Source organism: Rattus norvegicus, chromosome 8 (genome assembly GCF_021556685.1).
Source record: "Rattus norvegicus strain SHRSP/BbbUtx chromosome 8, alternate assembly SHRSP_T2T, whole genome shotgun sequence".
Lineage (NCBI taxonomy): Eukaryota > Metazoa > Chordata > Mammalia > Rodentia > Muridae > Rattus > Rattus norvegicus.
This window is the reverse complement of record NC_141541.1, coordinates 18978096-19005739: the sequence shown is the minus strand read 5'-3', so window position 1 is coordinate 19005739 and position 27644 is coordinate 18978096. Positions and strand designations below refer to the sequence as shown.

General features: G+C 41.4%; 1 protein-coding gene across 4 annotated transcripts in view; it reads left to right on the top strand.

The window, feature by feature from the left end:
• The window catches only part of Fat3 (FAT atypical cadherin 3), a 580764-nt gene that overhangs the window by 472273 nt on the left and 80847 nt on the right, over positions 1 to 27644 (top strand). For all 4 annotated transcript variants that reach the window (NM_001413472.1, XM_087560394.1, XM_087560395.1 and 1 more), the window contains 4 exon segments: positions 3004 to 3143; positions 16155 to 16430; positions 18934 to 19144; positions 23106 to 27179. In NM_001413472.1, coding sequence (NP_001400401.1) covers positions 3004 to 3143; positions 16155 to 16430; positions 18934 to 19144; positions 23106 to 27179 — 4701 coding nt within the window.

Genomic DNA, 27644 nt, shown 5'->3' with positions numbered 1-27644 from the left:
CAACTCACTCATTCCCCCAGCGAAATGGACTGTAGACGGGGGCTGCCACTGTTTTTATTCGCATCCTATTTTTAGAGCCTTTTCAGGACCCTCCCCCTTGATCCATTAAATTTTATAATATCGTAACAGAAATCCAGGGTGCCTCTTCTGCTCCTTTTTATTCCATGACACCTGTCTTGACTAAAAGCAGTCAAGAGGATTGTCCCTAAAGTGAATGACTGTCATGTGGGCTGTTCACAACCTCGCTTTTAACTATCTCTGCCGCACCCACCCCACCCCCCCGCAGCAATGCATAGGCTGTGACATTTCTGAACCCCACCTTTTTGGGACTCGGGCCAGCTCTGCAGTGTCCTTTTCTGCCCACCTTTTATTTGGCCTCATGCTGTTGCACCCAGCACACTCTGGCTTTGCATGTTCTGTTACTGGCTCTGAGGAAGCACATCTTGTTTAAACGGAATGTTGAGAGTGAAGTTGGACTCCTTTGATTGATAGTCTCACCCCAGATGATTTGGACTTGTTTTCCCACAAAATTGAAATCACCTTTCAGGCTAAAAGGGAGCCCGGATAAACATGACCTGGGGGAAAGGCATGGAGTCGTTTATGAAATAGGATGCTTAAGTGTAGGTTATTAAATTGTGTGTGGGTTGATGGTGAACGGCTGGTCTAGATTCTGTGTCCCTTGTCAGAAATTCATTTGAAAACTTAGGAAGATTTTGATTTAAATAAAGTCTTGGCTTAACTAGGAGCAAATGTCTTTAGAAAAGAGAAGTATAGTATGCTGGCCACATTAGCGAAAAGGTGCCAAAGATGCTAATGGCCTCTCTCTCTCTCTCCTATGGAATCAGAAGTTTCTCATCTGGAGCACCAAATACACACATGGCACATCCATGCCAAGAGGAAAAGAGAGGATTATAAAAACAAAACAGAAACTTGCGAAAGTGACCAAAGTATTAACAAGAACAAAAGTTATGAAAAAGCATACAATCTACACCACATAAATATGCAAATGTTTTCAGATAGAGAGAATCATTTGCACAGTTCTTTGTTTGACCCACAAATGTTTGCCTTTCTTGAATAACTGACCCTGGAGAATGAACACTACTCCCCCAAAAACAACAGCTTAAAATAAAAGTCTCAGTCTCTATATTTGGGAAAGTGAACAGCACCGCAAAGTCTAAAGTTGGCTGAGCTGGGATTAAAACCGTGAGGTAATACTCCCCAGAAGCCACTTGAGAAGTCCGTATCCTTGTCTTCACGGGTTCTTATCACTTTTCTTTGAGGGTTTCCATGACAAAGGTTTTTTTGTTGGTTGGTCAGTTTTGGGTTTTTTTTCCAGCATTTACCTCTTATAGGTGAATGATTTGCCTTGTTACGTGAGATGACTTGCCCACACCACCCACGCCACCCACCCCAACTTTCTGTTTTATTTCACATGTTCCTTGAGAACACATTCTCTTCAAGGAGAGGCATCCCTCTAAGACCCACTTCTCTCCACATGCTAGGAACCTCCTCTTCTTCGGAGCACTCGAAACCCTTTTTCTGGACTTAGCATCTCATGCTTCTCAGTACATCAATTAAATGACATTAATTGGAGGATGAGTCTTTAGATGAAGTTTTTGAGAACTATATCATCTCTAAGCAATTCTCCGGTACCCCCGTATCTCCACAGCTTTAATTAAATGTCAAAGACAATTATGTTCTCTCCAGTAGTTAAATAATACTCAGTGAACATGGTACCTGCATCGGTTGGTACTTGGAACACACATGACTACATTTTTAGAAAGTAAACCTTAGTATTTACTTTTGTCGCTGCAGGACAAATGCCAGTCATACGATGTGACTCTCCACCCCTTTCCTCATCCACCCACTTAGGATTATAATATTGTAATCATGAAAACATAGTGCTCAAGACAGAAAAGTAAAATGAAAGACTATAGGATATAAGTAAAACCAAGCTTTTCTTTTCTAAAATATGAAATTCAATAAATACATTGCCCTACATACTAAAGTTAAATGAAATTACCATCCGAAACTGAATGTATTTCGCACATGCATTTTCAGACAAAAATAAATAGTGATGGTGAACATATACTGACATTTAAACTTTTTTTCAATGCTTAGACTGTTATCGTTTCTCCCACTTTACAAATGTATCCAATTTGGAAGATTTGTAAGTGACAATTCTGTTCAGAGACAAAAAAGTCACAATTCTAGTGCTATCTTAAGTATGTCATTCAAAATAAAAGAACAGATGACAATTTTTCTAAACCTTTGTGTAAATTGCCTTAGAAGTCCACTAGTGTTATATTAGCAATATAACATCTATTTACCTCTCAGAGTTTATGTCAATGTGTTGTGAAATCATCATCCTCTTGGGAGAGAGTTCATTTACACTGCCAAGTGGTCAAAAACATTTCTCTGAATATCGAAATATTCAGAGATATTTCATATGAAATTCATTTTTATAATTTTTCTTATCTTCCTGTATTCATAATTTTATTTCTGACATTTAATTGAGGGACTTTAAAGTTCTAACCAGCCAAATGTTTACCAACAATCCTAGAACAGACCTAAAAGTTTCAAATCACTTGTATTCGTTGTAATTGGAATAGTTCTTCTTATTTAGAATGTATTCTTCTAGAGAAAAATCTAAAGTGTTCCCCAGGTTCCCAGCATGGTGGCTGAGACAGGCTGGAGGGCTGTTGATCTTCCCCCTCTGCCTTTTAGGGATCAGCTTCTGCTCCACCTCTCTAACATTACTGTGGAGGGTTTTATTTACAATACATTGTTTTTGGGCATTTGTTATGCTTATAGAGGATGGCCTTTGAAATATAAATTAAGATAGAAATAGTAAAGTCCCATTAGAGCTTTATGAAATTGAGCCATAGGGATGCCTGCCAGAAAATAGATCTATATAAAAGCACCCTGTAAAGATATATGCCTCCATATACTTAATATCTTCTCAGATGTGCTAACTTTGTGTTGTTTCTGTGAAATCATCAGGGGGGAATTTTGACAGCTCTTTTGATGCAGAGAAGGGTGTTGGAACAATTGTCATTGCAAAGCCTTTGGATGCAGAGCAAAGGTCAGTCTACAACATGAGCGTGGAGGTCACCGATGGAACAAATGTTGCTGTCACTCAGGTAAGATGTTAAGCTACTAACAACAATGTGTGAATATCTGCTAAAGAGAAGAACAGAAGCCATGGAAAAATAGATTCAGGGAGTAATAAATTATGGACATGGTTTCTTTTGTTCAGAAAATTGCTTGAGTGAACAACTGAGACAAAGGGTTCTATTGGGGATACAGAATTTGGCTGCTTCGTGCAAGTCAACTGTGGTTGGTTGTGTATTCAAGAGTGATGTGGATCTGTTTCCTGGTCATTTACAGTAGGGTTCTCTTTGACAACGGTCAACTTACAACGCATGTTGTCTGTGTTAGCAAAGCATGAGATTCTTCCCCTCCTCATTTCATGTCACTGAAATTTAAAACTGTAGATACCTAAGAGTCCATATTCAATTACATACTGAAATGGAAGTTACAGAAGCCAAGATCAAACAGCCTCAGTAAAGGAGAAAAGTGAGGGCTGGGTATTCACATAGCCTTGTGCTGTGGGTTCTCTATCCCAACTGCACACGGTACCCTCTGACATAGAGCCTGGTATGAGCAGGTCCAAATAGCTGATATACAGCCCCAGAGGTCCTAGTGATGCTACCATACATCTGGGGTTGAGAAACTTCTGCTGTGCCTCTTCAGTTCATATGAAAGACGCTGAGAATGAGAAGAAAACTTCTGGGCTTCTCTGTGATTCCAAACCCCTCAGAACATGTTCCCAAGTGGGACTAACACAATGCTAGTAGCACTTAGCACAGTGGATTTACCTTGAATATAAGATTTTGGGGGGGTTGTTATTCAGTGCCTTAAACCCAGCCCCACATGGAATGCTCTGCAATTCCACTCTTCCTCCCTGCTTCTCTCTCTGTTGTTCCCACAAGCCCAGAAGCCGTGAATGATTGATCTGGACCCTGGTCTCTGCTGGACCCAGATGGATATACAGAATTCATCTCAACACATTTAGATAGTTAGCAAGGAAGGTTTGCCAATGCAGAAGCAAGCGAGTAATGATTTATTTTAAATGTGATTTATACTTTTATGACCATGAAATTTGAAAGCACGAGGAGGGGGACTTCATATGTTTATCCAGACAATTTTTCTCTTAGTCTGACACAGCTACAAAAAAATATAACTTGACTGTTTTCTTGTAAACAGAAAGTGGCAAAGGTTGAAGGGAGCAATGGGGTTCACTTCAGGCAACCATTTGCTTTCCATTTGAATGTAGCTATAAATGGAAATGACCCACAGATTCTTGATTCTCCTTTCCTGCTTCTCGAGTGACCACAGAACCCTGTTTGCCCTAGTCTCATTTGTTCCCATTACCCCAGAGTAGGTATTAACACTACATCATATAGTCTGATAATTGACCCAATTGGGACAACAAATTATGTATTCTTCCTGTCTAAAACCACACAACATCTTGGCATTTTCACAACTCAAATCTAGACACATAAATGAGACGCTCTGGCTAAGATTCCATGAGACCTGTACAGTTGAAAGCATGCTGGAAGACGAGCGCCAAACAATCCATGTGTCGGATTGCTATGTTGTCACTGCTAATTCACTTTAAATGGGAACTTTAAATTAGATTTTTTAAATTAGTGGTTTCTTGGCATATTCAATGCCAGTTCGTCTGTGCTACTTACAAAACCCAAGACATATTTAAGTAAAATACCAATAAGCATGGGATCCTATTCATTTCCAGACTTTGCTCTAGGGTTTTAAACCAGCTGAATTAAACAGTGTTCAGTCCGTCTAGAATCTATAATTCTTTTAAGTGTTTTCAGAACTAATGAATAGATAGAGTCTACATATCCAATAGGGTCTATCTGGAAGGTACAGCAGATCTCAGAGGTACAAAGCACTCACGTTAGCAATGATACTGCAAAAGTTAACAGGGAGATATTTCGAATGTTACTAGGATGAGATGAGTAACATTTAGTAGTATCTATTTCGTAAATGTTTCTTCATGCCATATGCAATGCACTAAGGTTATAGTAGTATAGCTTTGAATGGTGTTTGAGACAGGGTCTTACTATACTACCTATAGTAGCCTCAAACTTCTGAGCTCAACAATCCTCCTGCCTCAGGTCCCATAGTAGAAAAGACTGAAGCATACATCACTACAGTAAGCTAACGCAGACTGGAGGCTATATGTGTAATATACACTCATTAAACTAACCTGGAAGTTGTCACTGCATATCTTTTAATGCATTGTCTGAGACCATCTTTTTCCAAACTTATTTACAGTTAGACCTGGTTCACAAGCATTTGTAAACAGTCTGAGAATTGGGGTGAACTTGGAGGTCCCCCTAGCAAGGAAGGACCTTAAGGAATGAGAACTCAGCTTTCAAAGCATGGACTGTGTATCCTCATCTTGATGACTCTTACCATCAAAGGCCATTACCTATGTTAGACCTTTCTGTTCACCGGCCTTGGTCAGTCCAGAATAATTCACCTTTACCCAGCCTTCCCTGGACATGCAGCAAAAATGGTTCTCTGCTCCAGTGTCAGGAACACTGGAACAATAGGATATTTGGGGGATAAACAGTGCAGTCTAAACTTCTTTTAGAAACTGCTAAAATATGCTCAAATCCATGACCTCAGACAATGTAATGATTCTACCATCAAACAGATACCTTTCTCCACTAGATTAATGTTCTGTAGTTTCCAAACCACCTGTTCAAAATTCCTTAGGGGACATTTCTTTCCTTTGTTCACGTGAGATCATAAAACATGGTAGGGCATAGGCTTCCTGTCAGCCATAAACAATATGTTGAATTTTACTTCACAAATATCAAATAAATCAGAGCCTCCGGGATTCAGTGTCAACATGAAACTACTCCTTCATCTTCAGTCTTGTTCTGTTCTTCCAGATGACTCTCACTGGGTTCTTGTTCCTCAGAGCTACAAAATCTGATGCTACATAAATATCCCTTTCTTTCAAAAGTTTGCCTAGGCTGATTGCAGAATGTAAAGTAGCCTGTGCACTTCGCATTACAAGGATTTCAAAGAACACGATATAAAAACAAAGCATCCTCACCTGGGCAAAAGCCACCTGATGAGATGGACAATGGCTTCTGCATGACATTGGGTGGGTTTGGTGATAGATATTATTGCACTTTTCATATTACAACACAGAACAGAAGTGACCACACATTACCATAGAAACCCAAAGATAAGCAAGGACGTCTGGATTAAAAGGGAAAGAGGAAAGAGTGAAATTGTCTCTGGACTGTCTACTTCAAGTAAAAATGAAGAATCTCAAGGATCCCTGGTTATTGCAAGCAGCAAGATTGGGAAGTATCCAGAAAGTGGGACGGGGGGCTCATAAAGGACAGAATGAAACACCGAAGAAGAGTCACCATCCATGCCAATCTAAGTAGAATTATATGGTTTTAAGTGGATCCCAGTCCTAGACCCAGGCAAGACATTGGTCATTGGTGTTAGAATGGAGCCAAGATGCTTTACAGAAATAGCTAACCTCATGTTTAGGGCAAGAGTATCAATGAGGTCATGTTAAAAAGGTGACCAGAGGCTGCTTAAATTGACTTTCACTAGATGTACAAGAGTAGGTCCATCAAGTTTCACAATAACTTTAGCAAGCAGCTATCAAGAACACTCATTACAGGCAGAATTTGTATCCCATGCCTCCCCTAAGAACATGTTTACACTCTAAATTTTAGAATTTTGATTTATTGCGTTACATGACAGAAGGAACTTAAGAGATATAATTTAGGTCACGGGTCTCCAGGTAGGATCTGTCTACTAAGAGAAGTTTATCTGTCAACTTTCTCCCAACTGGCATTAGAAAGGCAAGAAAGGGGGGAGACAGACAAACCAGTGCAAGGAGGATTTGAGGCAATTTGAATGTGAAGGAAGCCTCAAGATATTGGGGAGCCATTAAGGAAATGGGGACCCCAATCCTATAACCAGAAGATACTATATTGAGACTGAATAAGAAAGAAGAGCACTCAAAAAGAATGCATTTATTGCAATCTCGTGAGTTTGGCCTCGACATCTGTATTCAGAACTACAAGATAATAATATCAGGTGTTATTTTTTAATATCTAAGATGGTAATGACTTTTTGAGGCAGAAATATGAAACTCATTGACTACTGTCATTTCCATTTTATTGTTAAGGGGAAAAGTCCAATCAAGGTCAATTGGCTTGAGGAGAACCTGAACACCCACACAGGCAGATACTAGAGCCTACTTAGACTGGGCCAAGTCTTAAAGGGAACGCTTAGACTTCGGTATCTATTCTTTTTTTTTCTTTTCTTTTCTTTTCTTTTCTTTTTTTCAGAGCTGGGGACCGAACCCAGGGCCTTGTGCTTGCTAAGCAAGCACTCTACCACTGAGCTAAATCCCCAACCCTTCGGTATCTATTCTTAAGACAGGAGCTACAAGAAGCTTTTTAACTTGGTCTCCTAAGAAACGTGACACCACCCGTACCTTCAGACTATCTCCTAGCTGTCCATAGGTCCAGCCTTCTCTTAGCATAATTTTAACCCCAAATGCATATGTTTCCAAGGATGATCCATTATGAATATGAATATTCTTCATACATCTACCAAATCAGAGCTACTGCATCGTTATAGAAAATACAAACAAATGTAGAACATGGCTCTCCCAAAGGCTCAGTGGATGAAAAGACATGCAAATATATAACATATAATGTTTACATAATGAGACACAACAAGTCCCACAAGGAAGGTCCATTTCCCTGTAACCCTGGAAAAGTAAAATCAAGAGTTAAAGAGGAGGAAATTGAGGCTCAGACTACTTAAGTAGCCTGCCTGGAATCACATAAAAGAGATACAAACCCACTTCTCCTTCGCAACATTCTTCTATACATTTATCTACAAAATACACAATTTTACCCACTAAGTAAATTACCTTAGATAGTCAAAACAATATTGACCCAGAATCAGGTGGCACAAGTCCAAATTGGTGCTTGACCTTTGCAAGGCAGCTCACTCTAAGACTCGATCTTCTTCACAGTGAAATGACCCTCTGTGCACCACAGTGCTGTAAGAATGAAGAAAAATGAGACAGTCCTTGGAACCATCACATGCTGAACACATATATACTTTATTAATACAATCTGATACTCAACGTAAAATTGGGATAACATACCTGATAACTCTTAATTACTTGCGTGGCCTTTTGTGTTGTAGGAGAAGGAAAAAAAAGATAGTCCTGTCCAAGTAATCTAAAAGCTATGATGATTTGCTTCAGGGACTCTGGATATGGTGTTTTGTGATTTTTTCTTAATATCCTTTTTTCACTCAGGACATGCTTTGGGTTTGGAAAGCTAGAAAAGTGAGCTTGTTCTTGAGGGAGCCACAACCAAGTCTGACATTAAACATCTTCTTCCATAGCCTCCAAATGCTCAAGCCCAATATGAGCTGTCATGTGAGTTTGGCCTGCGTTGATTGGAATTGGGGTGAGGAAGACCTATGACATGATCCCTAAACCTAGTCTAGACCTTCCCTCACCCTGTGGAGTCCATCACTGGGACTGCTTGGAGTCCCTCGCTGCCCTACTTACTTAGAACACAAATTTTACCTTGACAAGTCTCCCTTCTTGATGCCTTTCTGTGTCTACATATATATGCTTCAAAAGGTAGAAAAGCAAACTATGTGTTTTTTTTCTAAAGATGTTTGTTAGATCAGGGGACTCCCAGATATCTCTCCTCCCACAAGAGTTCTCTCAAATCAAATTTAATTTTATTTGCCCCAAACATGTGAAAAACAGGAGTGACACAAACTTTGTTTGGTCTTTAAATTAAGGAATGGCCAAAGTGGCCCGGCAACATAGGCTAAAATACCATGTGAGAATTCCCGTTTTAAAAAAATCGAAGAATGATAGCATTTCACTATATGTAACAGGTCTACGCCTGACAGCTTATGTGAAAATCAATTTTTGAAAATAGATTCTAATTTTCAAGGTAGCAGGAAACTTTCTACTCAAAATAATTTTTTAATCAATGTTTCTGAGAGGAGACTAGGCATGCCACTTATCTGTTTTGTGAGTTACATACATTTGTTAGCACATATATGATGTAAATGTATTCTGAATGCATATATAACCTAAGTGCATGAGAGGATGAGTATGAGTAAATATAGAACTGGCTCTGAAGAAACCAGATTTGGATCTAACCTTGTTCTTGTGGGCACATCCATTAACATTTTCTCCATTGAGAAACCAGATATAATACAGTCTAAGGAGGAAATATGATGCACATTTCTATACAGAAAGCAACTGTGATGTAAGTTTTCTATTCATAATTCCAAAATAAAATCCATACACCGAGGAAGTGTGCTTTAAAAATGTGCCTTTAAAGATGTTTTAAATATGGCTTAGAAATGGCAACAGAAGCAGAACAGAATTTCAGTAATTGAGGATTTAATTGGTCTTGCCCAACAATTCGCCCCCGAGGACTGTTCTACCATGGGCATTTGTAAAGCGGGGCTTTGGCACCTCCCCAGACTTAGCTTAGAGGAGCCTTAGAACACAAAATGTTTGTGGGGGGCAGCATTGAAACCAGTCCTGGAGATACTTCCCATGCCTGGGTTTCCTCCTGTCTTGAGTCCTTTGTGCTTTTGTAAGCTTTTCAATTACCACATTGAACACAACATCTTTGAGAGTTACTTTTCTTTGTTAGTTCTGGAGCTCACAAATGGCCCCAACTGTGGGAAATAAAAAGCAAATGAGGAGAAGGAAGTCTTTTTACAGAGGAATACTTGTTCTGACTGTAGATTAGGCTCAGGACAAAGCAAGCAGAAAGAGGCAAGCATTTCAAGACCACGTCAACTTTGAAACTCCAAGAAGGTCAGGGCAGTCTGCTGGCCAGAAAGGCTTTTACATCTGTTGATGTAACTGCCAGCCTGAAAACAAATATTTTAGCATCTTGACTAAGTTACTTAACTTTTCAAAGAATTGGCAGCCAAAGAATGCAATATGTTTTGTAAATACATGGGAGATAAAAAACAATACCCAAAAACTCTGTTGGCATACTCCTTGACCTTTCTTGCAAGTACAAACTAGGGGACAAGATCTGTGCCTGTTAGTGTGTCCTGTAAGTGAAAACTGAGCCCACAAATGTGGTGAAAATGGTTTTCATCCCGCTCAGCAAAGCACATCTCAACCATGGTAAGCAGCTATGCTACTATATGTAAGGGTAGAGCATGTCTGACTATATTTATATGACAGAAAATCAATGATTTTCTAGAATACAGTCAGATGCTAAAATATTAATTTTGGTTGTTAGCCCAGTCTTTAACAGCTGAGCCACCTCTCCAGCTCAAGATACAATGTAATAGAAATATCATTAGTGATTCTTCTCTCAGTCAGGCATGAGATAAGAGCAGGTACCACCCGACTGCAATGTGAAACTGTGCCAAAAGGGACAGAGCAATCAGGCAAGATAAAACACTTTGACCCACAAAAATTATAAAGGAAAAGGTAGAATCACCTCTAGTTCCCCCATACATCCCTAAAAATGTAACACAGAAAGAAATGCAGAGCCATGGAGAGAAAAATTAAGCTAGATCTTGCCCTCAGAAAATATCCCAGGAAAAATTTCAAAAGTACCAGAAATGAAAATGAAGGAAAATAAAACATACAAATGCCATCTATAAAAACAACAAGGATTCAAATCCACCATGGAGCCCAACTGACTCACCATCCAGAAACAATGGTTAGCTGGAAACATTTTCTTCTGTGAGGCATGCTAAAGCACTCATACCCAGAATAAACTCCATGGCAGAATTTAGCACAACCTTGTCATTTATATCGCCACGTTTCCAGAAGAAAAGAAGGAAGAGTAATCTTCTAGCCCACAGAAGAATATGCCGACATACGCAGCTGAACAGAAAAAGAAGCACCAACTGTTCCGAAGTGTGTGAATCTCTGCTCGTCGTCACTCATAATAGGAGCGTGCAAATGAAAGCAACACTGAGGTACCACTTCTCATCCAGCAGGCTGGCAGGGGCCCCAAGTCTTCCCACACACCCCGTTGGCAAGGCTGGAGTGACAGTCGTTTATACATATTGTTGTGGGAATGCAGTGCACATTGATCAAACCTTGGAAGGGTGGAACGTAAAAATGATTTCACAAAACTATAGAAACATTTATCCTTCCATCAAACTGTCCTAGCGTTAGGACCCAATGGTATGCCAGAAAAATTAAGAGACACAGGCACATTTGTCTTTCTTACATACTCAAAGAACAAATACTAGAAAAGACTTACCGAGCCCAGAAAGGATAACCTGAACTGACCAGGATATCAGGCAAGGTCCTCAACACTGCCTGGGGCAATGGATGACACCTTGAGCAGCTAGCGGCTCACCCTACACCCACTAGATATCACGTGCACCCCTCCTTTCAGTTGTGATGATGAACACTTGTCTCCAGATGCTTCTGAAGTGACTCTTATGCCAGTTGGGAATAATATACATTTTCTACTCTTTGTAATTCCTAATGTTAACAATAAGTGAAATCGTGTGGTAGGGAAGTGTATATGGCATTGCCATATTGACAAAACAGATGAGAAGCCATGTGCTCTTAATAAAAGTTATCTGCAAGAAAGGACAGGATAACAGGGAAGCCAAGCTTCTTTAAATTCTTTCCTCTTTTCCTTCAATAGCCTAATAATTATCCAATGGATCTTGACCACATCCACCCCCATTTCCTCTTATTCCTCTCCAAATTCCTCTTTTCTAGCAATTCTCCTCTTATGTTCTTTTCCCTTTGACTCATTAAGAAACTAAACCTCCCTGAAGACCCCTTTGGTCTGATTTTAAAATGACAAAATAAAAAAATTAAATGTTGAAAAAGCAAGTATGTGAGTCAAGCCTGTATCCAAACAGAGCTGACATATTTTCTTCTTTAACAACGACTTAAACTGGGCCCGTACTCAGGGATGAACTCTTTAGGCATCCTAAGAAATCTTCCTGCCCCTGGTGCTGTCTTCTATGAACATGTCTAAGTTCCATAATAGAGTCCCCAGGCTCCTTGGTTTAAAAACGGCACTGTTTCAAATTAAGTCCTGAACTCTCCTTATTGGTTCAGGTAATATATCATTCCCTATCCTGAAAAAAAAACTTCTAAAATTTGGAAATAAATGGAAACAAATTATATGTGAATCCTATTCTGGAGGAAAAGTATGGCAAGGGATGTTAATTGTTTAGTTCAACTTGGGGTTCTTCTGTGGAGATTCATCTCAGGAACAAAAGCACTGAAAAACAATATCAACTTGTTTTGGATAACTCTAATAGAAATGCAGGCCTTATTATTCTGAATCCTTTGCACTTGTATTTCAAACAACACAATGACTAATTATGATTTTTGTCACTGATTATAAAAAATGTCAGCATCAAGAGGGGGCGAGAAATGCAGAAACAATGACACCAAATAAAATTGGAAACATCTGGGAACTCATGAAATTTTGATTATTTTTCTAGTTCTCTCCTAATTTTGTCCAGTTGATAAAAGCAAAATTCAAGTCAATCCACTAACAAGAATTCCCAGTACTAGATTGCAATCTCAAAATAGCATTTCTAACAAAAGGAAGAAAAAGAAAAACCAAAGATTTTTTTGGAGCAATAGATAATGCAAGAACAGAGAATGTTCCAAGACAATCCTAAGAAAATATTACCAGATTATCAGAAAGTAAGGGAGCTGGTCGGAAATGTAGTTCAGTGCCAAAAATGCTTACCTAAAAGAGTAAGAGCCTAGATTCTGGCCCTAGCAATCAAAATCAATAAATAAATCAATCAATCAAAGAAGAAACAGAGGGAGTGAGAAAAGAAGAAAGGGGGTAAATCTAAGAACAGCAGGACTGGGTCAAAAAGACCCTCAAGCTGCAATGTAAAGACTATCATACTGGCCAAGGAAAGATGGCCCATTGCAGTGAACATGAAGTTTGCAGCGGATCCAAGAGTCGAATGTGATCAAACTAGGTAGGGCAACGAAGGATAAATGTCTTATTCTTACTGTGCCAAAAACCGTACCATTTTCGTTGTGCTAATAATGTAGTGCCGGGCCGTAACAGTTACATCAGCCCTCCCTGGCCGACGCTTAGCAAACATCATAAAAGTGAAGGCTGAACAGTGGGGAGAGCCAGGGGTTGGGAGGACAAGTGCATAACAGTGTCTTCTGGACATGACAGGACTGTTGCGCCCAAGATTTCAGAGAGGCTGTTGTTGCCCTGGTCAAAACCTACACAAGATCAAGCCAGTCCACATCCCATCATAGAAAAGAGAAAGTCATAAAATCTCACCTCAGCTGATGTTCTGGGGGAGGGAGGGTCAGTTTATTTAAGGGTGTGGCCACTGGTAACTAAGCGTGCGTCGATGCACCTGTGAGTATATGAAGCACAAATTGAACACTGAGTGGTGGTGGTTTTTTCTTTTAATATTTACTTAAAAGAGATTATTTATCTTAAGTACATGAGTGTATATCTCCATATGCATATCTGCATGTACACCTGAGTGCCAAAAGAGGGCATCAGATCACATTATAGATGGCTGGAAGAAACCATGTGGCTTCTGGGAAATGAACTCAGGACCTCTGGAAGAGCAATGGGTGTTTTTGACCACTGAGCCTGTCTCCACCCATGCTGAGTGTTTTTTAAGAGGAAAGGGGACCACAGAAGAAGGTAGGCAGTAGACCTGAGAGATCTCAGGAGAAGGATTGCGGACCAATAAATATGATCAAAATACATCAAACAAAATTCTCAAAGAGTTAATAAAATATTATATTTGAGAGAGAGAGAGAGAGAGAGAGAGAGAGAGAGAGAGAGAGAGAGAGAGAGAGAGAGAGAGGCAGAGAGGCATTTCCTTGATTTTATTGAGTGGGAGAGCCCAACCCACTGTGAGTGGTGTTACTCCAGGGCCAATGGTCCTGAGTTGTGTAAGAAAGCAGGCTGGTTAAATGTCTCTCCATTGCCTCTGCCTCAGTTTCTACCTCCAGGTTCTTGCCTTGAGTTCCTCCCTTGATGACCTTTGATGGTGGACTGATAGGAGCATGTAAGATGAGAGATGAGTTGTTTTGGTCATGATCTTTATCACAGCATATCACATAGAAACCTTAATTAATAAAAAATGCAAACAAAAACTTGATAGAGCACAATTACACTTAAGAATATTCATCATTGCCCACTCTCAGTGGAGCTAAGGAAGCATCGACTTACTTTGAAATAAGGGAAAGAGTTAGTAGTTACCCTTCCTTTCCTCTGCATGGTAACTGAATAGCAAGCAAAGACCTGAGAAGTTTCTTTTATGGGGCTTTTCCAGCTAACAAGTGAGGAGGTACCCTAGAATCGGTTCATTAAACATTTTAAATTATCCCACTGATTAGTCTCTAATGATCACCAATGACTGCTAGCATCATAGCAAAGCAGAAGAACGCATCTTCAGAAGGGCATGGTGTCACTCTAGAAGAACGTGTGCAAAACTAAATAAAATTGAATAGGAACTTGAGCAGGAAGCACGCCATGCCTCCTGGACCACACTAGCAATGTGTAACAAGTATGAGGCCTGATCCTGGAGAGAAAGGCCACGGGGATGCTGCGAGCAAACCTCAGACTGGGAACTACACAGAAGAATCTCAGTGTCTCCCATGCAATGATCAGCACGAGGAAGAGAAAATCCTGAGGATTTACAACGAGATAGAGGGAGATTCCATAAAGCAAGATATGAAGGGACATGATGAATACGATGCTCGAGCCTTTTGTACCACAAATACGTTTATGCATGCATATATGCAGCGTTTTAACAGTGGAGAAATATTAGCACTGAGTGTACATTTACCATTAAGGAGTTGTATTTTTGGTTTTTAAGATAGGGACAAAATGTTGTTGTATTTATACATGTGTTTTTATTTATTCTAAGAGCCCCCTACCTCTTCGAAATTCATACTGAAATGATTTGATAACTGTGACTTGTTTCAAAACAATCTGGGGTGACCCATAGATATGATTAGGAAGACAGATTAAACCAGATTAGCCATGGGCTGATCACTGTCAAAGCTAAGTGATCAGCATAAGTTCTGCCCAGAAAGTTCCATAGCATGGTGTCTTATGGAGGAACAATGGTAGCTTCGTACTGTAGCTATCTGAGCAGGTTTATGGATAGTTTTCTCTCAGATAAAGGACAAGCACAGGGTGAGGCTATGGGTGCTGAGAAGCTCTGAGCACAGTCCAACCTGCCTGCACTCCCTATGGGTACTGAGAAGCTCTGAGTACAGTCCAGCCCACCCATACTCCCTCCTTCCTGTACCCTGCCTCATCTTGATCCATTTCTGTACTTCATATTAATTACCTGTTTCATTGATGTAAAACAAGTACTTGGCAAAACGACTACTTCAGGGTTGACTTTGTCTCATGGCTTGGTAGGATACATTCCACAGTGATGGGCAAACAAGGCTGCAGGACTGTGAGGGGCTGGTCAGCTTGACTCCTTCCTTTTTCCTTTTTACTCAACCTGGTACCCCAGCCCATGTGGTGATGCCCCTAAAATTCTAAGTGGGACTTCCATCATCAGATAAAACTCTCTAGAAACATCCTCAAAACCGTATGTAGAAGTGTGTCTCCTAGGAGATTTCCATTCCAGTTCAGTTGTCAAAGAAGTTTAATCCCTGTACTGTTGCAGTGTTTGCCCAAGATAAGAAATGACACATAGATAGGGCTTTAGGCAATAAAAGCCTCCAAGTGAAGGTCACCTTGTAATCACACACATTGTGCCCTAGATAAGTCCATAGAATTACCACCTCTCATGGCTATCTCAGCTGTTCAATTATTAATGAGATTATAGATCCAACCATAATTGATGCTGCTGCTAATGTGAACTGATGGTTTGCTGTCAACCATTTACTGGCAGGAGGTTTCTATAAGAGAGCTTACTCTATGCTGAGATTGCTCCTAGAAGCTAGTATCCAAGTATACAGAGAAGGGGAAAATAAGAAGGTGACCTCTTTCACTGGCAATGGATGAGTTGATATTTCTTATCATGCTGCCTTCTCTTAACTACAGGTATTTATTACGGTGCTGGATAATAATGATAATGGCCCAGAATTCTCCCAGCCACATTATGATGTGACCATTTCTGAGGACGTGCCTCCTGACACGGAGATACTGCAGATTGAGGCCACAGACAGAGATGAGAAGCACAAGCTAAGCTACACCATCCACAGTAGCATCGATGCCATCAGCATGAGGAAATTCCGGATAGACCCCAGTACAGGCGTGCTCTACACTGCTGAAAGGCTGGACCATGAGGCCCAGGACAAGCACATCCTCAACATAATGGTAGGACCAGACTCATAGTTTTGCTCTCCTGACAGAACCATCAACCAACCAAGTTATACACCTCAGGAAGCCGGGGTCCTTAAATTCTATAAATCTAGCCTTTGCACTGTCAGGTTGCATGGAGTTTGCCTTTGTGTTTCACCGAAGAAGTTACTGCTGTAGGATAGTAACTCCATATTTCTTGTCAACCTGAAATATTAGATGTATTCTGCAGGCGCTGGCTGTTCAGGAAATGCTGCTGACAGATAAGTTAGAGAGGAAAGCAACAGACAATGTTCCCAACTTTAGGGTTTGTTTGGAGCCATAAGATTGTGTCAAAAAGTTTAGAAGAATTCCTTGATTAGTTTTTCATGTAGTAATAATTTGTTCGGCCCACATAAAGCTCTGTCCTTGGAAGTATTCAGAGACTCAATCTATGATATACTGCACTGGTGTTGGACCTACTGATAATACTGGTGACCCAAAAAGAACTGAACATGAATTAACTTTTCAAAGACTCATGGTTCTGAATTACCTTACCTTACCTTATCTAGAAGTGTTTTTGCATTTAACCTGAGGTTTTTGGTTAATCCATACAGTGGATAAGAAAGAGGAATAAAAAATATCATTGATTCACTTATTGCTTACAATCTGTCCCTGTGATGAGCCTCAGAGCAACATTGGTATATACAGCCTTTGCCTACCAGGGCCCCCATTACACTCCCAAGGAACAGGAGGGGTGACAGTGATTTAGTCTTGTGCACTGATTGAGTTCAGGATGCCTAGGCCTATGACTACCCAAGTCATCAACAACAGAAGCAACTTTTTTCCTTCACTGGGAATATTCTTGGATAAGAGGTAACTTGAGTGCCGTGCCCTCAGCTATAGTTTCCACTTAAGACTCCAGGAAACAGGAGTTCCCAGAGGCCACCTGGTAGAGCACTATAGCCACTCATACATTCATGCTTTCACAGATACCCCTGAGTACATAGTGTGTACCAAGCACTGAGATTGTCAGTCTTCACACTTTTGGGACCAATGCTCAATTTGTTAAAAAAAATTCCACAAATAGAGTTTGGTTGTATCCTTGGGCATCGACAACCAAGCTATAGAAATCCAGCACGGCATACTGGCCATCATGATGTTTGCATGATGTGTCAGGAGCAGAAGCCTGACATCAGTGACTAACCCCATTCTTGTTTTTCAAGTCATTTCTGTTCATCTTTTCCTCAGGAAATTCAAAAATCAGTTTGGTCCCTCACTGTCATTCATTGTTTATGTAGGCAGATGCTTAGAACAAACAACTGCTCTAGGTCACCCTTTTCCAAGCCTTACCTGCTCGTTTCTTCTGTGAGCTAGTCGTGAAAATATTTTGCTCCTTGATAGATCCTTTTGCATATGTTCCAGTGTCTTCACATCTCTCTGGAGTTACACAGTCTAAAACTGAGCAAGCCAAGGGTATTAATCCAGTTAACAACACATCAGATACTGCACCGCATGGGTAAAGGATAGATTATTCACAAGCCTCAGCTACATGCAATTCAGGGGGATCTTAAAGTTATTAAGCAGATTCACTGGGCAAAATCACACTGAGATTCCCAATCTTAGAAGTTATTACTGAGGGCATCCTTCCAGTGGTCACATTTCTCTCACAGCTCTGAGCTGTGTTCCTAAAAGCATCGCTTGTCACTATTACCATCATTTTATTCCTTCTACTCTTTCCTTGGTATTTCATCTAGGAAGTTGAGTGTTCTCCCTCTCCTCTTCCTCCTCCCAATAAGGGATTGTAAATGTTTTCCACTCTGGCATTTAACTGTTTTGTGTTATGCCATTCTCTTGGCCTGCTTGTATCACCAATTTAGAAGACTGTACTCTTCTTTTTTTTTTTTTTTTTTGAGCTGAGGACCGCACCCAGGGCCTTGTGCTTGCTATGCTAGGCAAGCGCTCTACCACTGAGCTAAATTGCCAACCCCGACTGTACTCTTCTTGAAGGTAGATACTATCTAGTTCATCACTGAACTGTTTTACTTATGCCATGAACCTGACATCATAAATAGCAATAAACGTTAGTTAAATAAATGAATTAATGAATGAATGAATGCCATGAATACTGTACTCATTAATTACTGTTCCATGACTGGATATAAACACATAGAAAAGAGGAAGAGGCTGTGGAAACCAAATAAAAGTACTAGATTTGTGGTACCTGTGAATGGAATAACAGGTCGGGGATCCAGGGAAACAATAGAGATGATGATGTTGTCCTGCTCTCAAATGGCTCCCTCTCTCCCTCCCTCTCCCTCCCTCTCTCTCCCTCTCTCTCTCTCTCTCTCTCTCTCTCTCTCTCTCTCTCTCTCTCTCTCTCTCTCTCTCTCTCTCCTGTTTGCTTAGTGCTTTGTAGTGTGTGCAAGTCTGGATCAAGCACTTTGCATGCAACACCTCACTTTGTCTTCTCAACAAAGAGCCATGGAGTTCTTTACAATTCACATTTTCAGTTCTACTGCTTCTTGTATTTTGCCTAAAGGTCAGAGATCAGGAATTTCCTTACCGAAGAAACTTGGCCCGAGTCATTGTGAATGTGGAAGATGCTAACGACCATAGTCCTTACTTCACCAATCCACTGTATGAAGCATCGGTGTTCGAATCAGCAGCTCTGGGATCAGTTGTTCTGCAAGTGACAGCTCTGGACAAAGACAAGGGGGAAAACGCAGAGCTCATATATTCCATTGAAGCAGGTGAGAGCTGCAGAGACCACTGCACAAGGCGTGACACCCACCCTACTAGCACATCCCACCCTATAAACTCACCAACCTACTTGTGCAATGATGTATAAAGTTCTTAGTGTTTCAATATTGGCAGCAAGGGAAGAGCTTCCTTCCTTGCATTCAATTTTGGAGTTTTCTGAAATGAATAAAAGAAATGTATAATAAATTCAGTGGCCTGAACCCAGAAACCAACAAACTATAGACTGAAACTAAAATAACCAAAGTTAGGTTCATTTACTAGTGGGTGAGTTGCAGACTTCAGGAATCCCATTGTGCCCACCATGGACACAAACACCATTCCTATGTGAGAGCCGTCTGACCCACAGAGTAGTTGGTAACTACAGGAAATGCACTGCTTGTTTAACCAGACCAATAAATAAACAAGAGCACTGGCGTCAAATTTTAGTGTTTTTCAAAGGATGCTAATATCTGAAGATCAACTTATAGGTGGTTTGAAGATGGATAGCTAAAAAACATTTATGACAGAGATGAATCTCCAAGCAAGAAAAGAACCATGAACCTAAAAGAGACGAGTCTCCTTTATTTGGTCTGTGTTTCTTCCTCCGTTTTGTCATTTTTGAATATTCATGCTGCACATTCCCAAAGTGTTCTGTGACATGTCTGTTCTGTGCGATGCCAAATGCACACTCTCTCCATGACAGAAATGGGAGAGCTTCCTGCCCTTCTCTTAAATGGACAGCACTTGAGTGAGCAGCTGAATTAAAATAGAAATGGTAGGAAACTACTTTAGGAATAGAAGTTTGAGAAAAAGCAATGCCAAACATATATATATGCATATATATGCATATATGTGTGCATATATATCCTATATCAAATGTACAAAAGTCAACTTTTTAGATTAGGTGCCCATATTTTAAATGGGTCAGTGTTAACATTCACATAGAAGAAAAGTGAAAAAGGAATGATGTTGATCACTAATGGCCATGTGCCTAGAGTTTCCCCATCTATTACTGTTGGGTTTCCAAGGATCTAAACTTATTTAGAAACTGTATTTTATACCCTTTGGTTAGCCCATATTATTGGTATCACTACATTAAGTAATTCTTGTCCCTCTAGCTTGCAAATAGTGAATCTTAGAAATGAATATTGACTATCACAGAAGGCGTTACCCAATCTGTCCACCCTCAGCTGCTCTTCCCAAGGTGTCACCTAATCTTATCTTTTCCTTTCCCTGGTTCCTCCCATATACATTATCTCAGGACACTGTAAACATTTGGATGTAAGTATTTATTTCCAACATTCTTATCATTTTATAGACATTTATCTGTATGGCAAGAAGTTTATTATATTGAGAAAATTACTACTTTTATCTCTCTTAGGCTTCAGATAACTTTTAAACCAATATTTAGGTTATCAAAAACAAATTGGTCGCACCCCTCCCAAACAGTGCATCCCTCATGTTTTTACCTCCATGTCTGGAGCATGGAACACAGAGATTTCTCTGACAACTGATTAAAATACCAGATAAAAGCTCTTTCTTAAAACATTTTTTAACATAGAAAGTCTGAATTTCCAGAAGAAAAAATCCAGGAATGATAGATATATCAAAACCTAGTCTTTGATTCTATGCATAAGAGTCCAGTGAAAATTATAGCGTGCATGAGAAACCTGAAACAGTCAAATTAACCCTTTCTAACACACAGCCCAATCTCCAGGCCTGCAGAGCCCCCTTCCCAACACACACGCATGCGCGCGCGTGTGCGCACACACACACACACACACACACACACACACACAAACACTCCAACCTGAGGCCTGCCTCTCTCTCTCTCTCTCTCTCTCTCTCTCTCTCTCTCTCTCTCTTTCTCTGTCTCTCTCTCTCTTTCTCTCTCTCTTTCTGTCTGTCTCCCTGTGTCTGTCTCTTTCTGTCTCTCTATCTCTCTGTCTCTCTGTCTCTCTGTCTCTGTCTCTGTCTCCTCTCTGTCTCTCTCTGTCACTCTCTCTCTCTCTCTCTCACACACACACACACACACACACACACACACACACACACACATGTGTCCCTAGCCTGCCTGTCCCTCACACACACAGTCCAACCTGGGGCCTCCCTGTCTCTCAAAAGTGCATAGCTAGACCACAGGCCTGCAGAGCCCTCACAGAGCAGCTCAGCAAGCTCCTTTCCAGATGAGGGAAACAAAAGCGAGAGAGGGGTGGCTGTATAAAATGCTAGGTTTTATTGAACTTGTCTCACAAAATTCAGATAAGCCAGATTTTATCTTGTTTAGTGGTGGACTATAAACTTCCTTTTACTTGGCCTCTAAAGTCACTACTAACGCTTTTACTTTGGACTGAAGCAAAGCAAAAGGGCAGAACTTGAATCTTGGAGAATTCAAGTTTGGCATTTGCTGTTAACATTGCTTCTAAAGCAGCAAAATAGAAGATAGCAAGGGTTGAGAATACACTGGATCCTAAGATTCAGTAACGTTTTCAAATCTACCTCTCCTATTGGCCATTCCACAGTAATTATCATGTGGTACAGCTGCAGTAGGAACACAGCTTCAGCCATGTTGGTAAAAGTCTGCAGGAGCCACCATATAAGAGTTGAAGGAAAGAATATGCAGGTAGCCAATTCCAAGGGAAGAATCTATATGTCAAAGAGGGAAGGAACAGGAAGGCCCAGCTGGGACCCAACATGGGAGCACAGTACCCTTGAAGGGGATAGCATGTGACTTCAAACAGTGATGGAACAGAGAGCTACAAAGGTCATCTGGAGCCAAAACATACCTTAGCTTCATTCCTTCTGTGAAACTCTGTTGACCAAGTGTGAGGCAGGACTGATCTAGAAACTGTGAATTAGGACATCAACATCCATGAATATACACATCCTTTGGCCAAAGCTGTGTCCACTTCATCACTTGGACAGGACCATTGCTCAGGTGACATGGACACTGGGTCCACACTTGCTTAGCTAAAACGTTTGTATTATAATCCCTCTTATTTCCCATACCAGACCTATGGCAGCCACACCTGCGCCTCCATTTCATAGGAGCGGTGCCTTGTGCTCCTAGTTTCAAAGACAACTAAGATGATTGTCACTGTCTACTTCACTGGAAAGCTCTCTAATGAGTAAACACAATGACTACAGACTGGAGTAACACTCTGGCATTCCTATGTCTGTTTGTACATCTGCCTCTGGGCCTGTGTGTGTTCTTACAGCATAGGAAAGGTATTGAACAAAAGGAAAGAATAGAGGGAGGGGAAGTCTGAGGAAATCCTTACAACTTGCGAAGCAAACAATAACTTAGAAGAATTGCCCATCTAAGCAAAGTCGCCAATTGGAGAAAGTCAGTTTTTAGGTGATAAAGTAGCATGGATTCCACACACAAACCCTACCAATGGAACAGCTCGAAACCAAGTGACTGTGAGGAGGTTCTGAAACTATTCCTACGGTTCTCTCTTTAAACATGAAGACTGAGCTTAATATAGCACTGATATGGGTATGTGCGTGAATGTGAGTGTGTGTGTGTGTCTGTGTGTCTGTGTGTGTCTGTATGTGTACGTGTATGTGTGTGTTGTGTGTATTAATTTTATATTTATAGTTATAACATATATTCACAGAGGCAGATGTATTAGTGATGGTATATGGCAATGCCAGCTATCCCTCTTCTCACGAGTCCAGGAATCCTCACATTCCTGGCAGAAGGACTCTCCTGTACCTGCTCAAATGTGTACATAGTGTTGTTGCTGATGATTTTATCCTGGATTAAAAAGTACTGATTTGATATAATTTTTTACCACAGAAAGAAATTTCTGGGTTTTTTTAATATCAGAAAAATTAGGATGAAATATCAACTGTTTCTTATTGCTAGTCACAGCGTAGACAAGCACCTTGAGAAGAAGATTTAATCTCCATGGGAATAATTTAATGACCCTCCTGTAACTCATTTCCCCTTTGATCTCTGTGCTTTAGGGAACACAGGGAACACGTTTAAGATTGAACCAGTCCTGGGCATCATCACCATTTCCAAAGAGCCAGACATGACAGCCATGGGTCAGTTTGTCCTGTCAGTTAAAGTCACAGATCAAGGCTCGCCACCAATGTCTGCCACTGCAATTGTCCGCATCTCCATCAGCATGTCTGATAACTCCCACCCCAAGTTCACTCACAAAGACTACCAAGCTGAAGTAAATGAAAATGTGGATATTGGAACGTCTGTCATCCTGATCTCAGCCATCAGCCAGTCAACCCTAATCTATGAAGTCAAAGATGGAAACATCAATGGAGTCTTTACCATAAATCCATATTCTGGAGTCATCACCACTAGGAGAGCTCTGGATTATGAACATACCTCTTCCTATCAACTCATCATTCAGGCCACTAACATGGCAGGCATGGCTTCCAATGCCACCGTCAGTGTGCAGGTTGTGGATGAAAATGATAACCCCCCTGTGTTTCTCTTTTCTCAATACTCAGGTAGCCTGAGTGAGGCTGCCCCCATCAACAGCCTTGTCAGGAGCCTAGACAACAGCCCACTGGTAATCCGAGCCACAGACGCTGACAGTAACCAAAACGCACTCCTGGTGTATCAGATCGTGGAGTCCACAGCCAAGAAGTTCTTCACAGTGGACTCTAGCACAGGAGCCATTAGAACAATCGCCAACCTGGACCATGAAGTCATCGCACACTTCCACTTCCATGTGCACGTGAGAGACAGCGGGAACCCACAGCTAACTGCAGAGAGTCCAGTTGAGGTCAACATTGAGGTGACAGATGTGAATGATAATCCACCCGTGTTCACTCAGGCTGTGTTTGAAACTGTCTTGCTTCTCCCCACCTACGTTGGTGTGGAGGTTCTAAAGGTGAGCGCCACAGACCCTGACTCTGAGGTACCCCCTGAACTGACATACAGTCTCATGGAAGGAAGTGTGGATCATTTTCTAATGGACCCAAATACTGGAGTGCTTACCATAAAAAATAATAATCTCTCCAAAGATCACTACATGCTAATAGTCAGAGTATCTGATGGGAAGTTCTACAGTACTGCCATGGTCACCATCATGGTTAAAGAAGCCATGGACAGTGGCCTCCACTTCACACAAAGCTTTTATTCCACCTCCATTTCAGAGAACAGCACAAACATAACCAAAGTTGCTATTGTCAATGCAGTTGGAAACCGCCTTAATGAGCCCTTAAAATACAGCATCTTAAACCCAGGAAATAAATTCAAGATAAAATCTACCTCAGGAGTCATTCAAACCACAGGAGTCCCCTTTGACCGTGAAGAACAGGAGTTATATGAGTTGGTGGTGGAAGCCAGTCGTGAGCTAGACCATTTGCGTGTGGCGAGGGTGGTAGTCAGGGTTAACATTGAAGATGTAAATGACAACTCTCCTGTCTTTGTGGGTCTCCCTTACTATGCTGCTGTGCAAGTTGATGCTGAGCCAGGGACTCTGATATACCGGGTAACAGCCATCGACAAAGATAAAGGTGCCAATGGAGAAGTGACCTACGTCTTGCAGGATGACTATGGTCACTTTGAAATTAACCCTAATTCAGGGAATGTGATTTTAAAAGAAGCGTTCAACTCAGATCTCTCCAACATTGACTATGGAGTCACCATTCTTGCCAAGGATGGTGGCACTCCTTCTCTGTCCACATTTGTGGAACTTCCCATCACCATTGTTAACAAAGCAATGCCTGTGTTTGATAAGCCTTTTTATACAGCATCAATCAATGAAGATATCTCAATAAACACTCCCATCCTCAGCATCAATGCCACCAGCCCAGAAGGCCAGGGCATCATATACCTCATCATCGATGGAGATCCCTTCCAACAGTTTAACATTGACTTTGACACTGGGGTCCTAAAAGTCATTAGTCCTTTGGATTATGAAGTCATGTCAGTTTACAAGTTGACAGTGAGAGCTAGTGATGCTCTTACTGGTGCCAGGGCTGAAGTCACTGTGGACCTGCTAGTGGATGATGTCAATGATAACCCTCCTGTTTTTGATCAGCCCACTTACAACACAACACTATCTGAATCGTCTCTTATTGGAACACCTGTTCTGCAACTTGTGTCAACTGACGCAGACTCGGGAAACAACAACCTGGTCCATTATCAGATTGTCCAGGATACTTACAATAGCACAGACTACTTTCACATAGATAGTTCAAGTGGCTTAATTCTGACAGCGAGGATGCTAGACCATGAATTGGTGCAACACTGCACCTTGAAAGTCACAGCAACTGATAATGGTTTTCCATCCCTAAGCAGTGAAGTCCTGGTTCAAATCTACATTTCTGATGTCAATGACAACCCTCCAGTTTTTAATCAGCTCATTTATGAATCTTATGTGAGTGAATTAGCCCCCCGGGGTCATTTTGTAACCTGTGTGCAAGCCTCAGATGCAGACAGCTCTGACTTTGACCGGTTGGAATACAGCATTTTATCTGGGAATGATCGAACCAGCTTTCTGATGGACAGCAAGAGTGGAGTTCTCACACTGTCTAGCCACCGGAAGCAGCGTATGGAGCCTCTGTATAGTCTCAATGTGTCTGTGTCTGATGGACTGTTTACCAGCACTGCCCAGGTTCACATCAGGGTTCTTGGGGCTAATTTGTACAGCCCTGCCTTTTCACAAAGCACATACGTAGCTGAGGTAAGAGAGAATGCAGCCTCTGGGACAAAGGTCATTCATGTCCGAGCCACAGATGGGGATCCAGGAACATATGGACAGGTCAGCTATTCCATCATCAATGACTTTGCCAAGGATCGGTTCCTCATAGACAGCAATGGACAGATCATCACGACAGAAAGACTAGACCGTGAAAACCCTCTGGAAGGAGATATTAGTATTTATCTGAGGGCCCTGGATGGTGGAGGGAGAACTACGTTCTGCACCGTGCGGGTGATTGTGGTGGATGAGAATGACAATGCCCCTCAGTTCATGACACTGGAATACAGGGCCAGCGTCAGAGCTGACGTGGGAAGGGGCCACTTGGTCACACAAGTTCAAGCTTTGGATCCAGATGATGGAGCAAACTCTAGGATTACATATTCCCTCTATAGTGAGGCCTCAGTGTCAGTGGCTGACCTCTTGGAAATTGATCCTGATAATGGCTGGATGGTGACCAAAGGCAATTTTAACCAACTAAGAAACACGGTGCTGTCCTTCTTCGTGAAGGCAGTAGATGGTGGCATTCCAGTCAGACACTCCCTCATCCCCGTCTACATCCATGTCCTGCCCCCTGAAACGTTTCTGCCTTCATTCACCCAGTCTCAGTACTCCTTTACCATTGCAGAAGATACATCCATTGGAAGCACAATAGACACCTTGAGGATTCTACCCAATCAAAGTGTCCGGTTCAGCACGGTTAATGGAGAACGGCCAGAGAATAACAAAGAGAATGTCTTCATCATAGAACAAGAGACAGGTGCTATCAAGCTTGACAAACGCCTTGACCATGAAGTCAGCCCAGCTTTCCACTTTAAAGTAGCAGCTACTATACCCTTGGACAAAGTGGATATTGTTTTCACTGTGGATGTAGATGTCAAGGTGTTAGATCTGAATGACAACAAACCAGTCTTTGAAACATCGAGCTATGAAACGATCATAATGGAGGGGATGCCTGTCGGCACCAAGCTTGCCCAGGTGAGAGCCATAGACACGGACTGGGGAGCCAATGGACAGGTCACTTACTCCCTACACTCAGATTCCCATCTTGAAAAGGTAATGGAGGCATTCAATATAGACAGCAACACAGGATGGATCAGTACACTGAAGGACCTGGACCATGAGACAGATCCCACCTTCTCCTTCTTTGTGGTGGCTTCCGACCTCGGAGAGGCTTTCTCTCTCTCTTCCATGGCTCTGGTCTCGGTCAAGGTGACAGATATAAATGACAATGCACCAGTCTTTGCTCATGAGGTGTACCGAGGAAACGTGAAGGAGAGTGACCCGCCGGGGGAGGTGGTAGCTGTTCTCAGCACATTGGACAAAGACACCTCCAACATAAATCGCCAAGTGAGCTACCACATTACAGGTAAGTCCCGTCCCCAGGTTTCCTATGTGCTCTTCTGTCTGAAGATAGGTGGTGATAACAATGACAGGAGCCTGAGATGAGGACATAAGTCGTGGGACTCTGGTCTGATTGCATGGGGAGTTCACTTGGCTGATGTCTAAACCACTTTTACCCTAGCTGGTGCCTACCTTAATATCACCTCCTGCAGTTTTGAAAAACAAGCACTAAGCAAACTATTTTAATTGAAGAAATTAAAATAACAGATCTTTTTAGTGGAAACTAAATCCCTGTGAGCTCTTAATAATGCTGAAGAACAATAGAATGTCCCTCAGTAAGCTGTGTGTAGCTTTCTCCTGGTTAGAAGAATGTGTTGTCACACACACATGCAAATTAGAAATCTCGGTTTGACCTTTTGCTGAGAATTCTAAATTTATAACAGAGGATAGACATATATGTCTTCTGACAGCCCTATTTCCTTGGAACCTC